We start from the raw sequence: 26911 nt of genomic DNA on the forward strand, positions 1-26911 counted from the left end.
GCCTGTATATACATTTTTGCCTGACAAAATACTTATCTCTGTATAAACCAACTTCAAGCAAGTGAAGTGCTCCAAACATACAGTATGTATGCACAGATATAAAGCTGTATATACTGAATGCACACAGCAGAAATGAGCCAGTCACACTTAATACTAAAAAAATGATTATCTATTTATAAACCAACCCCAAGCAAGTGAAGTGCTCTAAAACTATACATGTATGCATAGATACAAAGCTGTATATACTAAATACACACGTCAGAAATAAGCCAGTTGCAGATAAGAACACTTGCAAATAAGGACATATAGAAAAGAAGTGTAAAATAAGGGGCATTGTGGAACCAAATGAAAAGCACTAGACAGTGCAGACTGGACAGCTTTAATTAGACAAACTGCTCTAGGTGAAAGTGCATACATGAAACACACTAGTGATTTTTCCAACCAGTGACCTCTGCTAGCTTATGTCTACAGCACCATTTACTACAATACTAGGTCTGCATAACAATACGATAGTTTTCTTAACCACTTTCAGCTTTATGTAGTAACTCTGTCTATTCAGTGTGTAACATTTTCTGAAAATATTATATAGGCTTCTTATTAATCAGTGCTTAAGGAGAGCATTCTATTTGTGTGTTTATATAGACTACAGCTGTTTGCTAAAGCTTTCCAGGTTTGGATGTAATAGTGAATTCTGTATGTGCCTGGGATGAGAACAGTCTTAGTACTAAAAAAGGGGGTCTCTGGAGGCTGACGTAGATCAGCCAGGGGGGACACATGACCGAGGGGAAGAAGAGGTCCTAGTAGGGTGTGGTTAGGATAGGAAGAGGTGGAGCAGGGTAAGCATTAGTTAAGGGGCTGAGGGGGAAAAGCCGCAGATCACTTGTTAAAGTATTGTGAAGTGAAGCATCTCCCTCCCGCCCACCCTTTCTTAATGAGGTCTTTGGGGTTTTGTTTTGTGATTTATTTGTATTGTCGCAGCAGGCAGGGGTGCTAGTTTGGGTATCAGATGTTAGTTTTTGCATCTCCACGCGGTGGGAGTGCATGGGAGGACTTATAGGGGCAAGGGGTCCTCTAAAAGTAAATTATTAGATATTGAGTTAACGGGTTCAACCAGGGGAAGGTTGTGTTCAGAGGAATGACGGCCAGGATACTGATAGGTGAACTAGCTCCGCTTACTGGTTTCAATTGAGGTAAAGTTTCTTATTAGAACAGTGTGATTAATGTATATTGTTGTTATATGGTTATTTATATGGTTATATAAAAGAGTTTTATTTATTTAATAAAGTAGTCTGCGGCCAATTTATACCAAGAAAGAAGTCTTGTGTTTTCTTTACATGAAAAGTTAAATGGGGGGGGGGGGGTAAAGTGATAAGGGAGTGAGGGTGTTATTAGGGCCGGAGCTTGACGACTTAGGTCAAAGTTATTTCAGAAATTTTCCAGTATGGAGCACTTTGATTGGGTAAAACTGCACACATAAACATATATAGTCTCTGTGTGAAAGTGTTACTGTGTGGCAGTATGTGTGTATGTGAGACTGTTAGAGTAAGACTGTGTATGTTAGTGAAAGTATGTATGAAAGTACGAGAGTGAGAGTGTGTGTTTGTGAGAGAGTGTGCGTGAGAGAATGTTAGAGTGATGTTGTATGATAGAGAGCATTAGAGTTAGAGAAATGTGTGTGAGTGCTACAGAGAGAATGTGTGTGTGTGTAAGAGAATATTAGAGTAAGATAGTGTATGAGAAAAGACTGTGATAGTGTGTGTATGAGAGTGAAAATATGTTAATTCCTCCCTCATTTAAATGGAGAACAATGTACTAGACCATCCTTACTCACGTGATGCTTTCATGAGTTGTTAACTAACTTTCAGGGTTGACAACACTCTACATTAAAGTCTGCACACTTTTTAGTCATTTGGCCAAAAATTGCACAGGCCAATATTTTTGCTCACACTGCTCAGAAAAAAATTAGAGGGAACATTGCACACCACATATGTGTAGGTGGGGCAGAGAATAAAAAAATATACACAGGGTCCCACGACCTATAATTGTCATGTCATAAATCCAAGGGTTCTAATGAGCTTTCAAAGCAAGACCTCATCTGTGAAGTAACCAAATATTAACACTAAAACATCCAGGAAATTGAAAGAGCACTAACTCAGCAACACATTACCTTTATGGACCCAAGACAAAACAAGAATTTACCCCAAATGTTCAGGTGAAGGGACACAATTAAAAATAATACACCAAGAAGTATCATGGAAATTCTTAAAGGGACACTAAACCCACATTTTTCTTTCATGATTTAGATAGAGCATGCATTTTTACACAACTTTCTAATTTACTCCTATTGTCAATTTTTCTTCTTTCTCTTGATATCTTTATTTAAAAAGCAGGAATGTAATGCATAGCAGTCGGACCATTTTTTATTGAGAACCTGGGTTATGCTTGCTTATTGGTGGCTAAATGTCAGCCACCAATAAGCAAGTGCTATCCATGGTGCTGAACCTAAAATCGGTTGTCTGTTAAGATTTACATTCCTGGTTTTTAAATAAAGATAGCAAAAGAACAAAGAAAAATTGATAATAGGAGTAAATTAGAAAGTTGCTTAAAATGTTCTACCTGAATCATGAAAGAAAACATTTGGGTTTAGTGTCCCTTTAAGCCTCTCATCCCCATCTCAATAATAATGTGGTGAGGTCTACCTCATTAACACCTGGTACACCCTAGCCTTATCGCAAATGTAGATTACCTTCCCATGAACTGTATCTCTAATCAAGTAACTCCCACAGTCGGAGGCAAGGGTATGAGGAAATGTTATGGTGCTGAAACAGTGCCGTTCATTCACAGTCAGTTTCAAATGCTGACATTTTAACATGCTGACATTCTCACAAACACAAGCTAAGTTAAATGCATGTACTGGCCTTTAACCTGTTCATTGCTGGAGAAAGTTAATAAAGCATGCTTACTGACTGTAGGAATTATTACAGTCTCCGTATATTTTTCTTTGCTGGACAGCAAATGTAACTCTTTGATTACCTAATATCACTGCAATTAAATAATATTGCTAACTTGAATAGCCTTATGTAGTATCCATAAATGATTGCCCACCTAGAACACTGCTCATTAGAATGGCGTATTGACTAATGGGAATCCATACCTGCTCTGGAAGGGAAGGGGTTAAAACTTTTACTATCTCTCTAGATCGGGCACTTACTCATGCCTCTTTCTCTCTTTGTCTGACTTCAGAACAATTTAATAGAAATAATTTGCAAAGTCAGATGTAGTTTAATGCAATTATTCAGGACCAAAAAGATCTCTGATACCAGAATTACAGCTAAGTGTCATCCTTTACTGATTTTAATTTTGGATTTAGGACATGCATTGTGCAGGACAATACAAAAAGTGACAAGAATAGCAGAATGATGACATCAGAGGTGGCCGGACTGATTTGCCATCTTGCATTGCCTGCTTTGTGCTTCATTTAAAGGAGCTAAGTTATTCCCAATAGAAAAACACAGTGGAGAGAGGGAATGAAATGGTTATTTGTCAATAAAGCAGCACAAGGGCTAAGACTTTTTTGACAATTAAAAATATTAATATGGAAAGTGATACATTTTCAAATGTCACTGGCAATAAAGCAAACAATTTCAAAGTAAATCAAAAAAGTTTACTGGATTCTGAAGCACACTCTGGCCATCAATGCTCACAAGTGACAGCACATGGTGTATTTCACACTTTCTTCCTCTGACCTTTAGATTAGTCGTCTCCTTAGTTTGACTTGGCAGTTGAAGTACTGAGGTTATTCAACAAAGAATGAATCAATGATTTATACTGAGCCTTGTTGGAACATACTCTATCTGTATTCTCATTGTTTAAGTTTTTCGTGTTCAACCCAATATTAATGAAAAAATATATTTGGTAATTTAAAGGAACATTATACTAATTTTTTTTAAATCGCCTTTAAAATGTATTAGAGATTCTGCTGTTTTTTTCTTGTCAGGCTTTCAGAGGTGTGTCTGAGAGCAAAGACAGCATTGGAAGTTTTAATTTTCATAAAGTAAACAGCTGATACTCAGGTATACATTGTGCATAAACATGCATTTCCTGCTAGTAATGATATCAGTTCAAACAGCTTTTTCTTTTTCCATACAATGGGAATATTGTAAAATGCCTGATTGCTGCTCTTTCATATGGATAATAGAAAATATTTCTCTACAATGTCCCTATAGTTTAAGTTTCATCACTATCTTACCACCTTTTCGTAACATCTGTATACATTTTCTACTGAAACAGGTGTAATTGTTGCTAAGGATAAAGCTTAACACATTATCTTGTAAGTCAAGCTAATACAGACAGACAATTATATGTGGTTTGTTGGATCAAAGATGGACAGATAGACAAATAATTGATAGCTAAGAATACGTACGGTTTCATATTGAAAAAATCTCTTATGCCTTCTGGAGTGCTAGGACTTTTACTCTTGTTCTTGTCAGCTGTGAATTTTTCTTTCGTCCAAGTGAGGTGGACCTTTTCTATAGATGTGTCTGGTTCCTCAGCTGATGATTGGGGGCTAACAGAAAGTTCTGTTGTATTCTTGTCATGAATTAACTGTACCTAGAGATGGATGCAAGAGACAGTAATAAGCAGAATAGACCATAAGTAAAGGAAGCAACCAGCTGTGATGTAAACCTCTTTGGATGCTCAGTTATTTGAAAGCAGACAACAAGATGAGCTTGGGTTATTAAGGTCATATTAACCTCTTCCTCAGATTTCTCTTCCCCCTCGCCCACATGCTCTTCTGGAACACTAAGGTGAAGTCGGGAGTTAGTAGGGTTTTTACGTCTTATGGATCCACGTGATTCATCTGTAATGCTCTGAATCTGGTGGAGAAATAATCAGTGTCTATATAGTGTTGGTGCACAAATTCTTAGGTACTTGTTCTCTTGCATACAAAAGTTCCATCTACACAGTTACATGAAATCTATTACATTTTCAATATATTTTTTTTCTGATAGTGTTTAGTCTTTTTGCTTTCCTACAGGTGAGCTTTAAAACCAACTATTTGTCAAAATTGTTTAACTAATTACCTCTATCTCACGTTCAGTTTTGGTCAGATGCATCTGCTTCAGTATTTGAGATCTCTGCTCCATGACTAGGGTCTTCTCATAGGTGTAGGCAGATATATCACTGTCATGCTAAAACAACAAAAAACAAACATCATATCTGACTCAATGTTCAGCTATTTTTATGACAAGCAAAATAATCAGCAGCATCTCAGTCAAGCATATTTATTATTACAACCTGTGTTTTGTGATATGTAGTTTAATAGAACATATGATACCATACACAAATTATTATTACATACTTTATCTTTTAATAATTTTTATACTTATTTCTGATATTTTTAAACAAAGTTGTGATTTATGCAATAATATCCGGTATTAACAATTGATGTGATCTGTTTTAGATCATATGTCTCAAATATAAAACAATAATCTTTTCCAACTCTCAAAGCAGAATAACAAGCATTATTTAAAGACCAGACCATACTGGATCAAACTCCACTTCGACTGATTTAGTGATATCTATGATTTAAACAAAGGGTCCTTAATTCAAATGTAAAGAACAATTAATGGCAACAGAAAAGATGACATAGATGACAAATTAAAACTGTGACTAATTATTTACAAAACCGACCTACGACCTATCAAACATGTATCCATAAAAAGTTTTAGTAGACAAACTAGGACAAATTGCACATCAAATAAATAATAGGGCTGGACTTAAAGGGACATTATACACTCATTTTTTCTTTGCATAAATGTTTTGTAGATGATCTATTTATATAGCCCATAAAGTTTTTTTTTTAGATAAATGTATAGTTTTGCTTATTTTTAAATAACATTGCTCTGATTTTCAGACTCCTAACCAAGCCCCAAAGTTTTATGTGAATACAGTCAGCTACCTTCTCCAGCTTGCTCCTGTTTGTGTAAAGGGTCTTTTCATATGCAAAAGAAGGGGGAGGGGGGAGTGTCTTATTTCCCACTTGCAGTGAGCTTTCCAGCTACCTTTTCAACAGAGCCAAACTGACAGCTTCTAAGTAAGTTTTTAAACAGTTTTATACTGGATTTTTATATCAGTATCTGTGCATCTTATTCTTTATAGTAGTGTCTATTACATGCAGTTATATGAAAATCATTGTATACTGTCCCTTTAAACTACTGACTGGGGTTCCTGGCATTTGGAAGAAAATAGAAGACTGACAAGCAGACAACATGATAATTCTAAAAACAGAAGCCAGATTCTCTACACAACTCTGAGGGCAGTTTACTAGATAAACTGACACAATAGACTTTAAGAGACCATGTTAATAATTAGCCAATCATGATTTGTAAGCAATCTCCATTCTTCAGAGGATCATCACACATGTGACTTATGCTGAGTGATTTCATGAGAAAATCTTGTTACAAATTCTTGCATAAAAAAATCTGTAGATAAAGATTTAAAATAAAGAAAAAAAAATCAGGGAAGACACTATTAGGACACAAGCCCATTACTATATATATCAATAATTGTCTTTGAGGTGCCAACATATAGTTCTTCAAGTGTCAAATATTCATGTAATGGTAAAATCAGATTTGAACAGTATATAGTTCTTCTGCTAAGTTGAAGTGACCTAGAATACCTGCATCTATCCTGCCAGTCAAGTCCAACCCCTAAGAATATAGATTTTGGTGGCTAATGAGAAGCAGGAAGCCCATGTAGTCTGTCCATATTCTCACCTACAGTGCAGTATTGCTTTTTTTTTTAGATTAACTATTCATATCCATTTCATTCTTCATCTCTTTTACTATATTTGCCTCAGCCATTTCTGCTAGAAAGCAATTTCATTGTTCAGTTCAATTATACTTATTAGATCTATTTTTTTACTGTGTAACCAAGTAAAAGAATAACTATACCTGCAAAATTCACTACAAGTCTCAGCAACCTTGTGAATTATTGTTCTATTCTATTGAGTTCACTCACTATAGAATGAAGACCAGAGTGAGCTTAAGTTTCAAACAAATTCACTATGGAACCCAAAGAATACAACTTCAATACTTGAGACCCAGGAGCAGCCTCATACTGGCAACACTTTTTTGGAGTATTAACACAGGCCTTCACCACAGTACTTACCATCCTATGCTTAAAGGGACAGTACACTGTAAAATTGTTTTTATATGAATGTAGAAATAAGGTGTTGTCAAGCTAGGTTACTCTTAAATAGGGTTATGATTAGTGGGGAAGTGAAGTGGTTGTGTATATATGAGAGACATAACCTATACTGTTGTTGGTATTACATTTGAATAGCTTGAGAACCTATATTAACTAAAGACAATCTTAAAATGAACTATGGTATTTTCACTCACCATTTCCACCACTTCTATCTCAGCATTAATTCTAAGATGGTATAGGAAAGTGGTCAGGTCTTTCTTCATCTGAATGCTGTTATCATCCATCTGAGCCACTGTGAAGATCCTCATTGTGCATCTCCTCCAGACCTAGGTGAAATAGCAAATGTTAATTGGTGCTAATTGGTGGCGGTACATATATGCTTCTTGTTATTGGCTCAACCAATGAATCAGTGGCATAGAAAAACATGTCATGATTTGTTATAATTAGTTAAGGGACTCAATTATCTGTCTTTTGCTTCTATACGTATAAAATAGGGTGCATGATTAAGGGCAGTGACCCCAAAATATTACAATGCTGTGTAATGTTTTAAGCTATACTAAATAATGGAATGTTTTTTATAAGAAAAAGAAAGGTGCTGTGGACATTTTGCACATTTGGATTACTGCTTAGGTAAAGCAGAGACCTTTGTCTTCAACAGCACCTTAACCCCTTCATGTCGGTACAATAGTGTTTGTTTCAATGTAAACACTATTACTAAAACTGAAATTATGTGATCATCGATGCAAATGCGATCATGTGATTTTATGGCCAGGATCAGAGCATGCCCCCTAGGCCGATTCTTGATATCGTCAAAGGGGGAAGCTGCAGGATGCAGTATAAGGTAGGAAATTTAATTCCGTCCTAGCAACGTTAAAGCTCAGCGCTGTTAGGACGGCGTGGAACATCCTAACGGCATATAGGGCTTTTTAAAAAAGAGGTTAATAATGAAATGTTTATGTTTCAGACAGTTAAATAAAATATTATAAATTTATTATAAAATTTAGTTTGTTCTGTTGGTGTCCTTTGTTGAAACTTAGTTTCTTAGCTCTATTAGAGCATACTGATGTAGGCTCAGAACCTAGTGGCAGCTGTGCAACAACACTTATAACAATATCATGTATATATTGCACACACTCCTGAGCCCAGGGACATCCTTAGCATTTGTGGGGCCCTGTGCAAGACACATTTGTGGGGCCCCACATTTCAGCTCTCTTGTTTTCCTTCCCCTATATGCCCAGCCCCACATATGGCCCACCCTGTCCCAACATTCAGTGTTACCTATATAAAAAACAAAAACTCCTGATTCCATAAACACTTCTTCATAAACTAAATACAGGATGCACATTGCATCTTCTCATATCCTCACCCCTGACAGTGCAGGCACCCCCAAAGTGTGGGGCCCTGGGCCGGTACCCCTTTCTCGATGCCCAAACCTAGCTAGTTATGCTCTTCAACAAAGTTATAAAAAAAGATTATACATCTTTCTATATATACTCACCGGCCACTTTATTAGGTACACCTTGCTAGTACCAGGTTGGACCCCCTTTTGCCTTCAGAACTGCCTTAATTCTTTGTGGCATAGATTTAACAAGGTGTTGGAAACATCCCTCAGAGATTTTGGTCCATATTGACATGATAGCAGTTGCTGCAGATTTGTCGGCTGCACATCCATGATGCAAATCTCCTGTTCCACCACATCTCAAAGGTGCTTTATTGGATTGACTGTGGAGGCCATTGGAGTACAGTGAACTCATTGTCATGTTCAAGAAACCAGTTTGAGATGATTTGAGCTTTGTGACATGGTGCATTATCCTGCAGGAAGTAGCCATCAGAAGATGGGTACACTGTAGTCATAAAGGGATGGACATGGTCAGCATTAATACTCAGGTAGGCCGTAACATTTAAATTATACTCAATTGGTACTAAGGGGCCCAAAGTGTGCCAAGAAAATATCCCCCACACCATGACACCATCACCACCAGCCTAAACTGTTGATACAAGGCAGGATGGATCCATGCTTTCATGTTGTTTACACCAAATTCTGACCCTACCATCTGACTGTCACAGCTGAAATAGCGACTCATCAGACCAGGCAACATTTTCTATTGTCCAATTTTGGTGAGCATGTGCAAATTGTAGCCTCAGTTTCCTGTTCTTAGCTGACAGGAGTAGCACCCGGTGTGGTCTCCCGCTGCCGTAGCCAATCTGCTTCAAGATTTGACCTGCATTCAGAGATGGTATTCTGCATACCTTGGTTGTAACGAGTGGTTATTTGAGTTACTGTTGCCTTTATATCATCTCGAACCAGTCTGCCCATTCTCCTTTGACATCAACAAGGCATTTTTGTCCACACAACTGCTACTCACTGGATATTTTCTCTTTTTTAAGACCATTCTATGTAAACCGTAGAGATGGTTGTGCATGAAAAATCCCAGTAGATCAGCAGTTTTTGAAATACTCTCACCAGCCTGTCTGGCACCAACAACCATGCCACATTCAAAGTCACTTAAATCCCCGTTCTTCCCCATTCTGATGTTCGGTTTGAACTTCAGCAAGTCGTCTTCACCACGTCTAGATGCCTAAATGCATTAAGTTGCTGCCATGTGATTGGCTGATTAGCAATTTGTGTTACCAAGCAATTGAACAGGTTTACCTAATAAAGTGGCCGGTAAGTATATATACAGTATATATATATATATATATATATATATATATATATATATACATATATATACTGTATATATATATATATGTATACTGAAGCATGATCCCCTCCCTTCGGAGGCTGGGTCGCAGGGCAGTATTCCAACACAACATGAAAACGACCCCAAATACACCTCATCTGTGGGGCATCCTCAAAGGAAGGTGGGGGAGAGCAAGGTCTCTAACATCCACCAGCTATGTGATGTCATGTAGTGGAAGAGGACTCCAGTGGCAACCTGTGAAAACCCGGTAAACTCCATGCCCAAGAGGGTTAAGGCAGTGCTGGAAAATAATAGTGGCCACACAAAATATTGACACTTTGGGCCCAATTTGGACATTTCCACTCACTCACTTTTACTCACTTTTGTTGCCAACGGTTTAGACATTAATGGCTATGTGTTGAGTTATTTTGAGGGGACAGCAAATTTACACTGTTATACAGGCTGAACACTCACTACTTTACATTGTAGCAAAGTGTCATTTCTTCAGTGTTGTCACATGAAAAGATATAATAAAATATTTACAAAAATGTGAGGGGTGTACTCAGTTTTGTGAGATACTGTATATAATCTGTCTATTTCTATCTAAAAAAAATAACCATTTAAAAAACATGCAAAAAGTCAAACTAACAGTTATAATGCAAATAATTTTTTGTTCCACAACACTTATGTTTTTGTTCTTTATGACTCAGCTAGTGCGTCTGAATATAAAAACCCTGAACTGTATAATTACTTTTTTTAATTAATATGGACACTACATGCATACCAAAGTCATTTTTGCATTATTTATCACACACAACTATAGCTTGCTGTCATACCCTTTATCATAAAAGGAAACACTAGCTTCTATTTTATAAACAACCTTATCAAACATTCCAGCTCTGCTTGCTGTTGTTCTTTGATATAAAATGTTGAGACAATAATTACTAGCTACAAAATCAATCCGTTTACATCAAATTACCTAACACATTTTCTCCATGGTTAATTTACTATACTAATGAACCCTAATGTTTCCTGTTCTCTGATCTTCTGTTATTGTACCATGGTGGTTTACATCTTTATTTCACCCTTCTATTCTTTACATAATTTTGTTCATGTACATTTCCCAAAAATAGAAAGTACTGACAATTTTGCTATTTTTACCCCACCTACAGTAAGTATGATGTACATCAATGACACTGTCTACCTATTACAATTTTACTGTATTTTTTTATTTCTTTATTATTGAATATACAGATCTATACATTAAGGTACTTTCCTACATAGGGGGATTTTGGTATCGTTTAAATGGCAGTGTACTGTAAAATTGTTTTCTCCTTAAAATGTTTACAATTACTTGTTATACCAGTGGTATATATTGCTTTATATTTTCTCTCCAATCTCAGTGTAATTCTCTAAATATTTCTGCCCTACAGCTGTCGAGGTTGTGACAAAATACTTAATTTTGCATTTCGCAGAAAGCAGCGTAATGTGATTTATATTGGCTGCAAGGTCTAATTTTTACAGTGCACCCCCCTGCTAACTTTACTCTACACAGTGAAGTTTCCCTTTCTAGCGAGCTCCATTCATTTTAATAGGAGACATCTCGCCACTCGCAGGGACAGCCACTTTTTTAAGATAATTCCACCAGGGCAGCCTCTGCGAGTGTTGACCCAGTGAGTTTTAGATAATTGTCCCCTTTGTGCCAGATGATTAAAGCATCATGACAATAATGTTATGTTCTAAAGGTATCCACATTGCAATCAAGATTGTAGGTGAAATGTTCTAAAGGGATTAAATCATTGTTTGAGGGTAGACTCTTAAATAGGCATTTTACTGCACTTCACTGTGGAATGTGAGGGTTCTCTGTCACTGGTGGAATGTTCAAAGCAGCATCGCCATGGGCAGTGGGGGTTTAAAGGGATATTCCAGCCAATATTGGAAACCACATAGATGCATTTCGGTATTGAACAGAGGCATTTTATGTCATATACATGCATTAGCTAAAATGCTTCTAATAAAAGCTATAGCTGTTTCAAAAGTGTATTTAATTATGCACCGTGCACCAGCATTTAAAGCACAGGGCTTGCTCAGAGAGCCTAACGTGCATGTACCATCTGATAATGACTCAATGTGTTAATTGCTGACATGATACAAGCCTTATGATGACCTGAGCAGCTGCAATATTTAAAATGTAGGTGCAGTGAGAATATATAGCTATGCTTCACATGCACATGCAGAAAATTGTTAACACTAAAACAGTGATAACTTTTACTAGAAGCATTTGTTGCCAGTACATGTATATTGCAAATATGTTTCTATTCAAACATGTAATAAATCTATGTGCATTTAAATTTTTACCAGAATGTCCCTTTAATGTAAATGATTGTTTTAGACAGTATTGAATGACAATTCAATTTATAATGTAAAACATGGCTTTAAAAGAAGACTTTTTTAACATTGTATTTTTTTTAGCCACTTTAAAGTAGGGTTTAGTTCTAATATTGAAGTCGCACTGTACAAACCATTTTATGTTGCTATAGAATAACATATCAGTCAAGTATAACAAAAATAAAATAAAATTAACATTATTTTAACTGTAATTGTTTTCCAATAGCCAAACTCCACACATCATTTGCTTTATTTGAGTCAATATGGGCTTTAGTCTGCAGGCAAGAAGGCTAGCCTCAGCTATAATGTTAAGGTAAAGCACACTATTTTCCAGTTGTTACCACGTAAAGCCAATTAGGAAGATATTTCTAGCAGGGTTAGCCTTGAAAAGTCTGCAGGGTGCATTTTATGCTCTGAGAATCCTCAATTTTCATAGCTAAATTACAGGGAACGGCAGCAAAATAAATATGGAAAGCATAGTCAAAGTTGTTGTAATACTTAACATTTTATAAATAAATAAAAAATCAAGGTGCTGTCCCTTTTATAATTTGCTTACTTATTTTTGTGCTCCAATCATTTTCAATTACCTTGTGGTGGCGCAAGAGGAAAGGCAGCAGCATCAACATCCCTCCATCATGGACCACCCACCATACGTCAATGTTGCCTTCAGAGAAACGCTCCTGATTTCCTGGGAACATAGCTACGTTTTTCGTAACAATCAGAGCCAGGCGAGCGGCTGTTGTTTCTCTTACAAGCTCTGCATTCAAAAATTGAAAAGTGAATCAGTCAAAAAGAGTATTCAGTTCATAAGGCTGAAAATATATATGCGTGAGCAGTGTGTGAGTATAGTACGTGATTGATATACACCAGCAGTGATGTAGGCATTTTAAGATGTTTAATGGTCATACCAATGAAGTTCCTCCAGGTCTGATGGTCTTCCTTCTGCCTCCAATTTCGTGGCCAACCAACCAGAACTGTATTATGCTGCAGTCCTCCAAGGCCACTGGACTGAATCAAATGGGAAATTCCATCCCGTACATTGGAAGAAATAACCACTTGGCAGAAACCCTTTACTTTTTCTGCCTCCATGATTCGACGTATAGACTGGATTAATTAATACAATTGAATGAGAGAGAGAGAGAGAAATCATAGATAAGTCAGTATATCTAATCATTATATCTAGCATATATTCTAATTTAAGGGGACATAATAATGTAATAATACAATGCTCTAATGCTTTATTACATTTAATTTTTTAATTAATGCCTGTATGTAACTATGTTTTTCACCCCATAAAGGGGCATGGAGATCAAAATTAAACTTTCACGCATTTGATAAAGTGTGAAATAAAAAACAAGAAAGAAAAACAAACTTTCCAATTGATTTCTGTTACCGAATGGACCTTTTTCTCTTGATATCCTTTGTTGAGACTTAGCTCCATTTTCACAAGAGAAGATTTGGGTAGTCTGAGGAGCATGCATGTGTCTTGAGCACTATATCTGACTGTTGGGAACACTGCTGCCATATAGTGTACCTCAAGTATGCCCTCCTTTCCATGACAGGATACTTAGGTAGGATCACTAATGTGCATGTGTCTAGGAGCTATGTTTCAAAAAAGGATACCAAGAGAAAGAGGTAAAATTAAATAGAGGTATAGTAGACCATTTCTTAAATTGTAAGCACTATCCAAATCATGAACGTTTGACTTGACTTCCATTTACCTTTAATATCCCCTTGCTGAGCTGATGAACTTTGAAGCCCCTGTCATTGGTTGCTTAAAGTACGTGTGCCACACCTGACTGCCTCACTTGCTGCTTCTGATCCCTTAATTACTTATTTGCAGAAATACAACAGCATCTATATGAAGGCACCTACTCAAGTCACCTAATATGTGTGTGTGTGTGTGTGTGTGTGTGCGCATGTGCATGCGTGTGCACAAGCTCTTCATTAGCATTATATACACAGACATGAACAATTACATGTAAAACACTTGCAACCTCCTGTAAGTCATTGCTAACTATTGTATTTTCCTTATAGACACTCATAAGTATTATATAGACAACGTTTTACATATTTATGTGTAATACACTAACAACAAAAAGTAAACAAGTAGTTTCACAAAACCATATTTATATATATATAGATTATAAGAACAAATAGGACTTTATTTCTTCTAACTCAAAAGATAAATCATCCAGCCTACTACATTACTCTTTTAGTTTAACTGATCAGTTACTAGTTACGTGCATTCATGCACATAGGTATATGTGCAAATCCAGATCTCAGTGGGTTACACCTCCACAAGCAAAAATGCGTCTCCGAAAAGAGCCGAGCCTTCTTCCTGATTATTATGGAACAATGTTCACAAAAGCACCTGTCTATTTGTTACACATGGTTCTGGTCTCATTCAGCACATTCATTGGACTCACCTCTTCTGCCCTCTGAGATTGCGGGTGGTTCTCTAGGTAGGTACCCTCTAGCACAGAGCCAACAATGGTCAAACCTTTCCCTGCCTTCAACTGATTGGTGAGAGACAAAAGTTGAGGGTGAACAACATTTTGTTCCTGATCTACTCTGACGAGAACCAGTAGCTGAGGTCTAAGATAAGGAAAGAAAAATTAAAAAGTCCTATTAGATTTTATTTTGTTCTTTTCTTTTCTTCTCAAAAATCAATGTCTATTTGCAATTTTACAAACTAGAGAATGCAGCAGCTACACAACAAAGTGTAAGCCTTAACTTGGTAACTTATACATGAAATCTCCCTGCCAGAGGTGGCTTTAGCGTTAGTGAGGCCTTAGGCAAAGCTCAAATACAAGGCGAAAGAGAGTGAGATAGTAAAGAAAAAGAGAGTGTTGTGAGAAAGGGAAAGAGAGAAGAGAGAGAGGGACAGAAAAGGGAGGAGGAGAAGAGAGAGGGAAGGGACAAGAAGATAAAGGGAGGGGAGGAGGAGAGAGAATAGAGAGAGGAGGGGGAGAGAAGAGAGAAAGAGGATGGGAGAGAAGAGGGCGTGAGACAGAGATGAGGTGGAGAGAAGAGAGAGAGGAGAGAGAGAAGAAAGTGATAGAGGAGAGAAATAGTAATGGGAGAGAAAAGAGAGAGAGAGAGAAAGAGAGGAAGGGGTAATAGAGAGAGAGAGGAGGTTGAGAAGAGTGGAGGGGAGAGTTAAGAGAAAGAGGGGATGAGAAAGGAGTGAGGGGTAGTGATGAGAGAGAGACGAGGGTAAGAGTGAAAAGATATATAGAGGAGGGAAGATTAAAGAGAGAAAGAGAGGGGATGAGAAGAGAGAGAGTGGATGGTGAGGAGAGTGAAAGGAGAGGAACAGTGAAGGGAGAGAGAAAGTAAGGGGATTGAAGAGAGAGAGGAGGGAGAGAGTGGAGAGAGACAGATTAAGAGAGAGAGGAAAGGGAGGAGGGAATAGAAGTTGAACTAAGGGAATAGAGAGCTAAAAGAGAGAAAGTGAAATGAGCTAAAGAAGGGAGAAAGTAGAGATAGATAGAATTAAAAAAAAAAGATTGAAATAAAGGAGAACGTAGAAAGAGGGAGGAGACAGAGAAGATAGAGGGGTCAATTTATCAAGCTCCGTGCGGCCTTCAGGCTTACCGGAAACAGAAGTTATGAAGCAGCGGTCTAAAGACTGCTGCTCCATAATTTTTCCGCCTGCTATGAGGCGGCAGACAGAAATCAACCCGATTGAATACAATCAGGTTGATTGACACCCCCTGCTAGTGGCCGATTGGCCGAGAATCTGCAGGGGGCAGCATTGCACTAGAATTGCTGGTGCAATGATAAATGCCGACAGCGTACGCTGTCAGCATTTATCGATGTGCAGCGGCCATGATACGCTACATTGTATCATGTCCGCACACACATTAATAAATTGACCCAAGAGAGTGAATGGGGGAAGTAGGAGAGACAGAAGAGAAGGGGAGAGATAAATGAGTGGAGAGTGTGAGAAAGTGGCGGAAACCTATATTTATTGCCTGCCCCTCTTACCTTTGTTTTATTGCTATCTTTTCCTGTAGCTGAACGCAGAGAGCATTCTCATCTGAATGGATGACAGAAATGCACTCCAGCAGGGAGAAGGGAGATACAAGGTAGTGGACAGCCTTTGACAGAGGCTGCCCTAGCGTTCGTCCAAATAAGCGGCCACCAAAGGCCATACATAACACGAAGCTGCTGCTTTATAACGCGTATTGCAGCCCTCCCCCCACATAATTATATCCTCCTCTGAGTAGCGCAACTCTTACATGGGACTGCTACTCTGTATTATCTGCCCCACTGCTGGCACTTAGCTCTGTCAATCTTGCAAAACCAGAAAGAAGTTCAGTGTGCAGTGTGATTGTAATACAAGGGGGGAGGGAGACCACAGACTGAGCAGTTGGGGGAAAAAAAGTCTGCAGAACTGTAGAAGTAAGCAGCAGATGCAGTGCGCTGTTCTATGGCATTTGTCTTCAGTGAATGCTGAGGTCTGATTTTTGCTTAACCACAGCACTTACTCAAATTTGCTTATAACTACTCTAGAATGCTCCTTGAGATTCTTACCGCCAGTTCTTTGTATGTGGTGGTCCCTCTTCCAAACGCAGAAGAGCATATCTAGCAGCGCTGAGAGACAGACCACGGATGCCATCACCCCACTCTTTTTCTGCCCTGCAAACAGATAACAATGCTGTAAAAAGCGTGTGCGGAACTCTTGCATTTTATTGATAGATCACATTGTATTAGTTTATTACTGATACGGATACTGAATACTTCAGCTATGATTCTTACATAATGCTCTCAACAACATCTGATCTGGTTATTTTATGATTGACCTCCTTAAAAATATTGGTAATCACAGTCCTATTATTTACACTATCAAAGGGTCACGCTTATCAGTTTGCAAATGTATTACATTCCTCTTAAAAGCAAAACTGAAAATGCAAATCTGATTCATTCTCAATGGACTTAATACCAAACTTATTCCAAGCAAGTCCATTTTCTTGCTCTTCTCAGGATGAGAAGAGAGACAAAAGAGTGATTTACATAAGATAAAAACATAAATACAGTAAGTGTATATGTATGTGTGTGTAGAAATGACTTTAATTTCCCTTTAATGCAGACTTAGGCCTAGTTTTCATTGAGGTGGTAACATTTTAAAAACTGGTGGTAACATTCACTAATGGAGATAAATGTTTTTATCACCAGTTTCCACAATTTACCACATCAATAGAAACTAGGCCTTAGTTAGCAAAACCACTCTAGCTTCACCCTTGGGTTTAGCTTTGCTTACGAGGTAGCTTTATCCAGCATGTTTTTTTACTTCTGGGTTACTAAAAGGGGCCTTGTCATTATGTAATGAAATGCCTTTCAGATCCCTAAATTAATTTTAGGAGATTTATCCCACAGAGAAAAGACATTTCACCATAGAAATAAATCGGTTTAAAACTGACATCTGTATTGAAAATATATTTATTTACATCCTCTCAAGTGTGACAATGTTATCATTAGTGCTTCACTGTCACTTAATTCATAACTTACCCTCGATATTCAATATATTTGTAGATAAGACCTGCAATGAGCATGGCGACCAGAGCGTAGTACCATGAGCAGATAAACATCAGTGAAAGACAAAGGCTCATTCCCAGAAATGATAGTGTCCTGTATAAAAATGACAGAAAGAACATGGATACAGATGACAGAAAGAACACGGATAAAAATGACAGATGTAATTTAATCAATTACAGAACATTACCTGAAATCAGTTGTGTGTGTTCTCTGTTTGTACCAGAATATAAGGACAGGGAATAAGGAGCACATTTCCCAGCAAAAATACTGGAAATCTTGGCATGATTGCAAGTGGCACGCTATTTAGTGCTTTCGCTCAAGTTCAAACCCACAAGAAGTAAATTTTAACGTGCATGGGTTGGCGCGTATTACAAGTTGAAAGTAAATGGTTTTCGTTTGAGCTTTGGATATCACGGCTGTGTTAACTTCTTTTCCCCATAAACTTTAATGGACTGCATTCATGGAAAAAACCTTACACTTATCGCTTGTGCACTAAACAGACACTGCATTAAACCAACTGCGATCAAATATGTAATTAAAATTGACATTCATTTTTTTTATTAGATAGTCTATATATTACTGTAACACTACATTTTAATGTATTTATTTTGTGTTTAGTGCAAATTTTATTTTTAGCGCTAACCCTTTACTCAATGAGGCCCATTTATCAAGCTCCGTACGGAGCTTGAGGGCGCGTGTTTCTGGCGAGTCTTCAGGCTCGCCAGAAACACAAGTTATGGAGCAGCGGTCTAAAGATCGCTGCTCCATAACCCTGTCCGCCTGCTCTGATGAGGAGGACAGGAATCGCCACAATTCAACCCGTTCGAGTATGATCGGGTTGATTGACACCTCCCTGCTGGCAGCCGATTGGCCGCGAATCTGCAGGGGGCGGCGTTGCACCAGCAGCTCTTGTGAGCTGCTGGTGCAATGCTGAATATGGAGATCGTATAGCTCTCCGCATTCAGCGATGTCTGTCGGACCTGATCCTCACTGTCAGATCAGGTACGACAGACACTTGATAATTCGGCATCAATGTCTTCACTCGTGCTAACCCGACGAAGTTAGCACCGTCATAATATTGCAATATCGCGCCCATGCTAACATTAGTGCACAACTTGTTGACTCGGCGAAATGGTACGTCGGGGTCACACAATACCCTTCCAGAGCTCTACCTTAGCCCCCACTTTTGATCCCATGATCTATATGTTTCTCTGAGCAGTCATTTTGCCCCTTGGCTGCCAGTAACATACAAATAATAAATTTAAGTTCTTTGTCTGCCAGTAACGTATGTAAACGGAATTTATTTGAACTCCTTGACTGTCACTCACTTCTTTCTGCTCCCTATTTGTAATGCATGTAGGCATACAAGGCTTTTTACATTTAGCTAATACTATGGACTTTTTCGGTGTCCAATATTTTTATTAAGATTTTACTGGACAGCTTGCTAAAATACTGGACTTCCTGGTTAAATATTGGACACCTGGCATCCCTACCTGAGACAGACTTGCAACTTTATATGTAAACAACATCTTACCTTAATGACTAAGATTCAGTTTGGAAGTAGTTGGGTGATATCTGACTTACCAGTGGTAATATTTGAAGCGAGGCCTCCAGTTGGGAGTTCTGAGTAAAGTCTGCACAGCACAGGCCAAGTTCACAAACATGTAACACATCAAGAAAAACCTGAATAGGCAACATTAATGAAATATGATCAGCCATGGGTAAAATGTCTTTGTAACAGGTATAACAATAACTTTAAAGATAAAGGCAGGGAAATGCAAATACAAAATGCTTACATGGAAAGGATAGGAGCCACTTCATCAAGTGATGCAATTAGGATCCCAATCTCACAAATACAGGCAGTGAGTAAAAGGGCCCAGGTTGGTTCCCCGTTTGCCTTACCCTGGCCAAACACCTTAATGGAGAAGGAAAAATATATTAAAAAAAGGCATTAATATTCTAGCATTAATCAGCAATTCAGCACTGCATTGAGAAGATGTTTTGTAATTTACAAGATATTACAGAAAAACCGGTGTTCTTTGCAATTTAGGTAATTAATTTAACTCAGGTGGACTACTTTCCATAATGTACTAATGAAGTAATACTCTAATTAGTTTTATTAACATTTTTAAGTATGACAAAAAAACTGCAGCATCATTTACAATGTATTTTGTAAGTTTGTCTGTATTTTATCACACCATCCATACAGATACATATATAGTTTTTCACACACTATACTAACAGCTTCCAAATATTTTTGCTCTGTACAACCGTTGCATAGCTCCCAATATTTTACTGTTGTTACTAAGGGACAAGCATAAAGAGGGCTAGACCTGTGGTGCCTCTGGGGCAGAAACAACTGATTCTGGACTAGAGCCAAAGGGGCCCATTTATCAAGCTCTGAACGGAGCTTGTGGGCCCGTGTTTCTGGCGAGTCTTCAGACTCGCCAGAAACAGCAGTTATGAAGCAGCGGTCACAAAGACCGCTGCTCCATAACCCTGTCCGCCTGCTCTGATGAGGCGGACAGGAATCACTGGAAATCAACCCGATCGAGTACGATCGGGTTGATTGACACCCCCCTGCTGGCGGCTGATTGGCCGTGAGCCTGCAGGGGCGGCATTGCACCAGCAGCTCTTGTGAGCTGCTGGTGCAATGCTGAATACGGAGAGAGTATTGCTCTCCGCATTCAGCGAGGTCTTGCAGACCTGATCCGCACTGTCGGATAAGGTCCGCAAGACCGTTGATAAATAGGCCCCAAAGCCTTGTGGTACATGAAGGGACCAAGGGTTTCAGAAGTATTGTTTATGTGGTTTGGGAAGCTGGGGTATGTAGTCTATTACTGGTTTTAAATAACCTTTATACAAAGGAAAGAGGTGCAGAGCTCCCAATATTGAGAACCCAGCACATTGTGAAATGGCTGAGACTCTGCCCTGTTTAAATTGATGTGATGACTCTGTAGATCTAATACGATTATATCAAAATAAAAAGATATGTGATTACATAACAAACATGCATGAAAATGTAATTATTGAAAAAAATCTGTGCAAACAGCTAAGATATGCCATACTTACGGGCCGCTCTTGGTTATAGAATCAGGGCCAGTGTAGAAAGTGCAATGCCTGACAGTTTTTTTTTTAAAACAGTATGAGATATATATGCGTGCTTAGAGGAATATTGCTGCACCTCACTAACGAGGCCCAAAGAAGGCAGAAACGATGAACTGTGGTTGCCATGATCCTTGGTCAGAGGAAGTGGGGCACCCCCTCCCGCTTCTGGCAACCGGGGGTGCTGCCACTATTTAGGGTCTAGACTGACCTTGTTAGGCGGATCAGACTGATATACTTCCGGAAAGCACCAATGGGCTAAAAGAGGCTTCTCCCAGGTGGTTAATTTGTTGTTTGTTCCATATATATATATATATATATATATATATATATACTGCCCTGCATGAGTGCTGTAAAAGTAACCGCAAGATAACCAATGATCCACCATCAATTTATTTTTTTATTTATATCAAATATAGCATTTTAAAAGGGGTGGTTGATATACCTGGATTACTTGGTGGTACTTGCCCCCTGTACTTGCTAGTCCTACGATGCTACTCCAAGGTTCACATAGGCAGATGAGTATTTATTGGCTTTGCTGTACAAATCTTTCATTCACAGGAGAAGTACCTAGTATTTTGGGGCTGGACTGTCCTTTTGGATGGAGTAATTTTCTACAGGAAAATCTTCTGTAGTGAAAAGCACTAAAAAAAGCTTAAAAAACCCATACCCTGTGTGGTCACTATACTGTAAGGAAAGCTATTAAGCTCAGTCCATCACCAGCAGAGCACTAAATCTTTCTAGATTGTAAACTTTTAAAGTGCTGTTTTTTTAATCCACAAGTACATCTAGTTCCTGAATTTGCATTCTTGTCTAGAAAATATCTACTATTAAACATTTATTAAATAGAAACAATGTCTTCATTCACCTAGACATCTTCTGATCCCACATAGTCACCACCACCCATCTGCACAGAGATCTGGTGGTAAATAATAAATGCTGGAATCAAGTGAACACTAGCATTTTCATTCAGCATAACCCGTTGAGGGGTGAAACATTATGATAAAATTAGCCATGGGTGACCCACAACCCAGGGGTGATTGGCAGGATTCAAAATATCTGCTTCTCACAACTAATTTTATTTTTCTACAGTCCATTTCTGAAACAAACCATGTGAGACATTGAGGCTTATTTATCAAGCCGTCAACCGCAAATATGCTGGAATTCCACAGCATAATTGTGTCAAGCCTAATTCGCTTTATTTATCAAAGCCTACAGACCGGCAAAAGTTGAAATCTGTGACGTAACATACGATCCGCCAGTCTCAGTCCGACACAGATTGATGCTTACGTTATTACAGATGTTCCGAATACTTTTGCAAGTTATTAAACTGCTAACAGGTACGCTCGCCACTATTCCGGCCCAGCATACCTGCTTTTCAATCCGCCACCCTGGAGGCCGCGGATGCCATAGGAATCAATGGGAGTCTGAAAGCAGTGAAAGCTTATGTTCGCTGCTGCCCGTTATCCCATTGATTTCTATGGTAGAATAAAAGTAACGTTTACACCTAACACCCTAACATAAGCCTAGAGCCTAAACACCCCTAATCTGCCACCCCGACATCGCCACAACAGTAATAAAATTATTAACTCCTATTCCTCCGCTCCCGACATCGCCGCCACCTACATAATATAATTAACCCCTATCCCGCCGCTCCCGGCCCCCACCGCAACTAAATAATGTTATTAACCCCTATCCCACCGCTCCCAGACCCCTCCGCAACTAAATAAATATATAAACCCCTAAATCCCTGGCCTCCCACATCACTACCACTTACTAAACCTATTAACCCCTAAACTGCCAGCCCCCCACATCGCCATAAACTAAATTAAGCTATTAACCCCTAAACCTAACAACCCGCTAACTTTACATTAAATATTAACTCATCCCTATCTTATAATAAATTTAAACTTACCTTTAGAATTAAAATAAACTATATTAAACTATTAATTAACCTTTCCTAACTATTATACTAAAATTACATTAAACTATATTAAACTATTAATTAACCTACCCTAACTTTTATACTAAAATTACATTAAATTACATTAAACTATATTAAACTATTAATTAACCTACCCTATTATAATAAAATTACATTAAACTACAAATTAAATTAACTATATTACATATTTAAAAACCTAACCCTACTCAAGTTATTTAAATCTACAATAAAGAATTACTAAGTTACAAACCCCCCCCACTAAGTTACACAAAATAAAAAAGAAATGATCAAATATTTAAAATAATTACACCTAATCTAAGAGCCCTATCAAAATAAAAAAGCCCCCCCCAAAATAAAAAAAATCCCTAGCCTACAATAAACTACCAATGGCCCTTAAAAGGGCCTTTTGCGGGGCATTGCCCCAAATAAATCAACTCTTTTCCCTGTAAAAAAAAAATACAAACACCCCCCCAACAATAAAACCCACCACCCACACAACCAAACCCCCCAAATAAAAACAGTTTTTGAAGACCGGACATCCATCCTCAACGAAGCGGCAGAATTCCTCAGCAAAGCCGGCAGAAGTCTTCATCCAAGCGGTCCGAAGTCTTCATCCAACCGGGCAGAAGTCTTCATACAGACGGCATCTTCTATCTTCATCCATCCGGCGCGGAGCGGCTCCATCTTCAGGACAACCGGCGTGGAGCATCCTCTTCTTCGGACGTCATCTCAACAATGAAGTTTCCTTTAAATGGCGTCATCCAAGATGGCGTCTCTTAGATTCCGATTGGCTGATAGGATTGAGCTTTCTTCCTATTGGCTGATCCAATCAGACAACAGAATAGAAGCTCAATCCTATTGGCTGATTGGATCAGCCAATAGGATGAAAGCTCAATCCTATTGGCTTTGCAACAGCCAATATGATTTTTTCCACCTTAATTCCTATTGGATGATAGAATTCTATCAGCCAATCGGAAACTAAGAGATGCCATCTTGTATGACATCATTTAAAGGAAACTTCATTGTTGAGAAGACGTCGGAATAAGAGGATGCTCTGCGCCGGATGTCTTGAAGATGGAGCCGCTCCTCGCCGGATGGATGAAGATAGAAGATGCCATCTTGGATGAAGACTTCGGCCCGCTTGGATGAAGACTTCTGCCAGCTTCGCTGAGGACTTTTGCCGCTTCATTGAGGATGGATGTCGGGTCTTCAAAAACCGTAAGTGGATCTTCGGGGGTTAGTGTTAGGGTTTTTTAAGGGTTTATTGTGTGGGTTTTAATTTTAGCTTAGGGACTTTGGGCAGAAAAAGAGCTAAATGCCCTTTTAAGGGCAATGCTCATCCAAATGCCCTTTTCAGGGCAATGGGGAGCTTAGGTTTTTTTAGATAGGATTTTATTTGGGGGCTTTGGTTGTGTGGGTGGTGGGTTTTACTGTTAGGGGGTGTTTGTATTTTTATTTACAGGTAAAAGAGCTGATTTCTTTGGGGCAATGCCCCGCAAAAGGCCCTTTTAAGGGCCATTGGTAGTTTATTGTAGGCTAGGGTTTTTTTTATTTTGGAGGGGGCTCTTTTTATTTTGATAGGGCTATTAGATTAGGTGTAATTAGTTTAAATATTTGATCATTTCTTTTTTATTTTGTGTAACTTAGTAATTCTTTATTGTAGATTTAAATAATTTGAGTAGGGTTAGGTTTTTAAATATATAATATAGTTAATTTAATTGTTAGTTTAATGTAATTTTAGTATAATAGGTAGGGTAGGTTAATTAATAGTTTAAAATAGTTTAATATAATTTTAGTATAATAGTTAGGGTAGGTTAATTAATAGTTTAATATAGTTTATTTTAATTCTAAAGGTAAGTTTAAATTTATTATAAGATAGGGATGAGTTAATATTTAATGTAAAGTTAGCGGGTTGTTAGGTTTAGGGGTTAATAGCTTCATTTAGTTTATGGCGATGTGGGGGGCTGGCGGTTTAGGGGTTAATAGGTTTAGTAAGTGGTAGTGATGTGGGAGGCCAGGGCTTTAGGGGTTAATACATTTATGTAGTTGCGGAGGGGTCCGGGAGCGGAGGGATAGGGGTTAATAACTTTATTAGAGTTGTGGTGGGCTCCGGGAGTGGAGGGATAGGGGTTAAAATTTTTATTAGAGTTGCGGTGGGCTCCGGGAGCAGAGGGATAGGGGTTAATAACTTTATTAGAGTTGCGGTGGGCTCCGGGAGCGGTGAGATAGGGGTTAATAACTTTATTAGAGTTGCGGTGGGCTCCAGGAGCGGAGGGATAGGGGTTGATAACTTTATTAGAGTTGCAGTGGGCTCCGGGAGTGGCGGGATAGGGGTTAATAACTTTATTAGAGTTGCGGTGGGCTCCGGGAGCGGAAGGATAGGGGTTAATATTTTTATTAGAGTTGCGGTGGGCTCCGGGAGCAGCGGGATAGGGGTTAAACACTTTAGTATAGTGGTGGTGTTTAGTGACAGGATATAAATAAAGCTGGGAAAAAAGCCGAATAGCAGCGAGATTGATGACTGTTAGTTAACAACAGTCCGCTGCTCATCGCCCCATACTTGGTGCGCAGCTTTTTGACAGCTTTTTTAATACCTAAGGAGAGCGTATTCAGGTCCGCGGCCGCGATGTTAGGCGAGAGTATTGGTGCAGGCGAATGCAGCATAGTTGACGGCTTGATAAGTAGGCATCATTGGTTCCAGTGGAGGTAGATTTAGTGAGCTAATAAATATATATATATATATATATATATATATATATATCTATATAAAAATCCCAAAAAAGACAGCACTCACTGGTCTTGAAAAGGAAAATTTAACTTTTAATGATCAAAGGGTTAAAAGTAGGGTGTAGGCATGACGTTTCGATGCAGTACTGGCATCTTTATCAAATGTCCCAAATGTGAGAGGTGGTGCTCCAGAGAAGGCACATCAGCTATGTGATGCCCCAAGGAAAGTGTGAAAGAACGGGTTGTACTGCCATCAGTATTGGTGCAGGCGAATGCAGCATAGTTGACGGCTTGATAAGTAGGCATCATTGGTTCCAGTGGAGGTAGATTTAGTGAGCTAATATAAATATATATATATATATATATAGGGAGTGCAGAATTATTAGGCAAGTTGTATTTTTGAGGATTAATTTTATTATTGAACAACAACCATGTTCTCAATGAACCCAAAAAACTCATTAATATCAAAGCTGAATATTTTTGGAAGTAGTTTTTAGTTTGTTTTTAGTCTTAGCTATTTTAGGGGGATATCTGTGTGTGCAGGTGACTATTACTGTGCATAATTATTAGGCAACTTAACAAAAAACAAATATATACCCATTTCAATTATTTATTTTTACCAGTGAAACCAATATAACATCTCAACATTCACAAATATACATTTCTGACATTCAAAAACAAAACAAAAACAAATCAGTGACCAATATAGCCACCTTTCTTTGCAAGGGCACTCAAAAGCCTGCCATCCATGGATTCTGTCAGTGTTTTGATCTGTTCACCATCAACATTGCGTGCAGCAGCAACCACAGCCTCCCAGACAGGTGTACTGTTTTCCCTCCTTGTAAATCTCACATTTGATGATGGACCACAGGTTCTCAATGGGGTTCAGATCAGGTGAACAAGGAGGCCATGTCATTAGATTTTCTTCTTTCATACCCTTTCTTGCCAGCCATGCTGTGGAGTACTTGGACGCGTGTGATGGAGCATTGTCCTGCATGAAAATCATGTTTTTCTTGAAGGATGCAGACTTCTTCCTGTACCACTGCTTGAAGAAGGTGTCTTCCAGAAACTGGCAGTAGGACTGGGAGTTGAGCTTGACTCCATCCTCAACCCGAAAAGGCCCCACAAGCTCATCTTTGATGATACCAGCCCAAACCAGTACTCCATCTCCACCTTGCTGGCGTCCGAGTCGGACTGGAGCTCTCTGCCCTTTACCAATCCAGCCACGGGCCCATCCATCTGGCCCATCAAGACACACTCTCATTTCATCAGTCCATAAAACCTTAGAAAAATCAGTCTTGAGATA

At 38.6% G+C, this 26911-nt stretch overlaps 1 protein-coding gene across 1 annotated transcript in view; it reads right to left on the reverse strand.

Annotated features, from left to right (window-relative positions):
* The window catches only part of SLC12A5 (solute carrier family 12 member 5), a 417734-nt gene that overhangs the window by 120963 nt on the left and 269860 nt on the right, over nt 1–26911 (reverse strand). The window contains exons 13-23 of the mRNA XM_053721935.1: nt 19625–19743; nt 19413–19511; nt 17802–17921; nt 16827–16931; nt 14714–14882; nt 13193–13388; nt 12872–13041; nt 7407–7538; nt 5085–5192; nt 4755–4877; nt 4424–4611 (exon numbers count right to left, since the gene is read on the reverse strand). Coding sequence (XP_053577910.1) covers nt 4424–4611; nt 4755–4877; nt 5085–5192; nt 7407–7538; nt 12872–13041; nt 13193–13388; nt 14714–14882; nt 16827–16931; nt 17802–17921; nt 19413–19511; nt 19625–19743 — 1529 coding nt within the window. The remainder of the gene's footprint in view (nt 1–4423; nt 4612–4754; nt 4878–5084; nt 5193–7406; nt 7539–12871; nt 13042–13192; nt 13389–14713; nt 14883–16826; nt 16932–17801; nt 17922–19412; nt 19512–19624; nt 19744–26911) is intronic.

Source organism: Bombina bombina, chromosome 1 (assembly GCF_027579735.1).
Source record: "Bombina bombina isolate aBomBom1 chromosome 1, aBomBom1.pri, whole genome shotgun sequence".
NCBI lineage: Eukaryota > Metazoa > Chordata > Amphibia > Anura > Bombinatoridae > Bombina > Bombina bombina.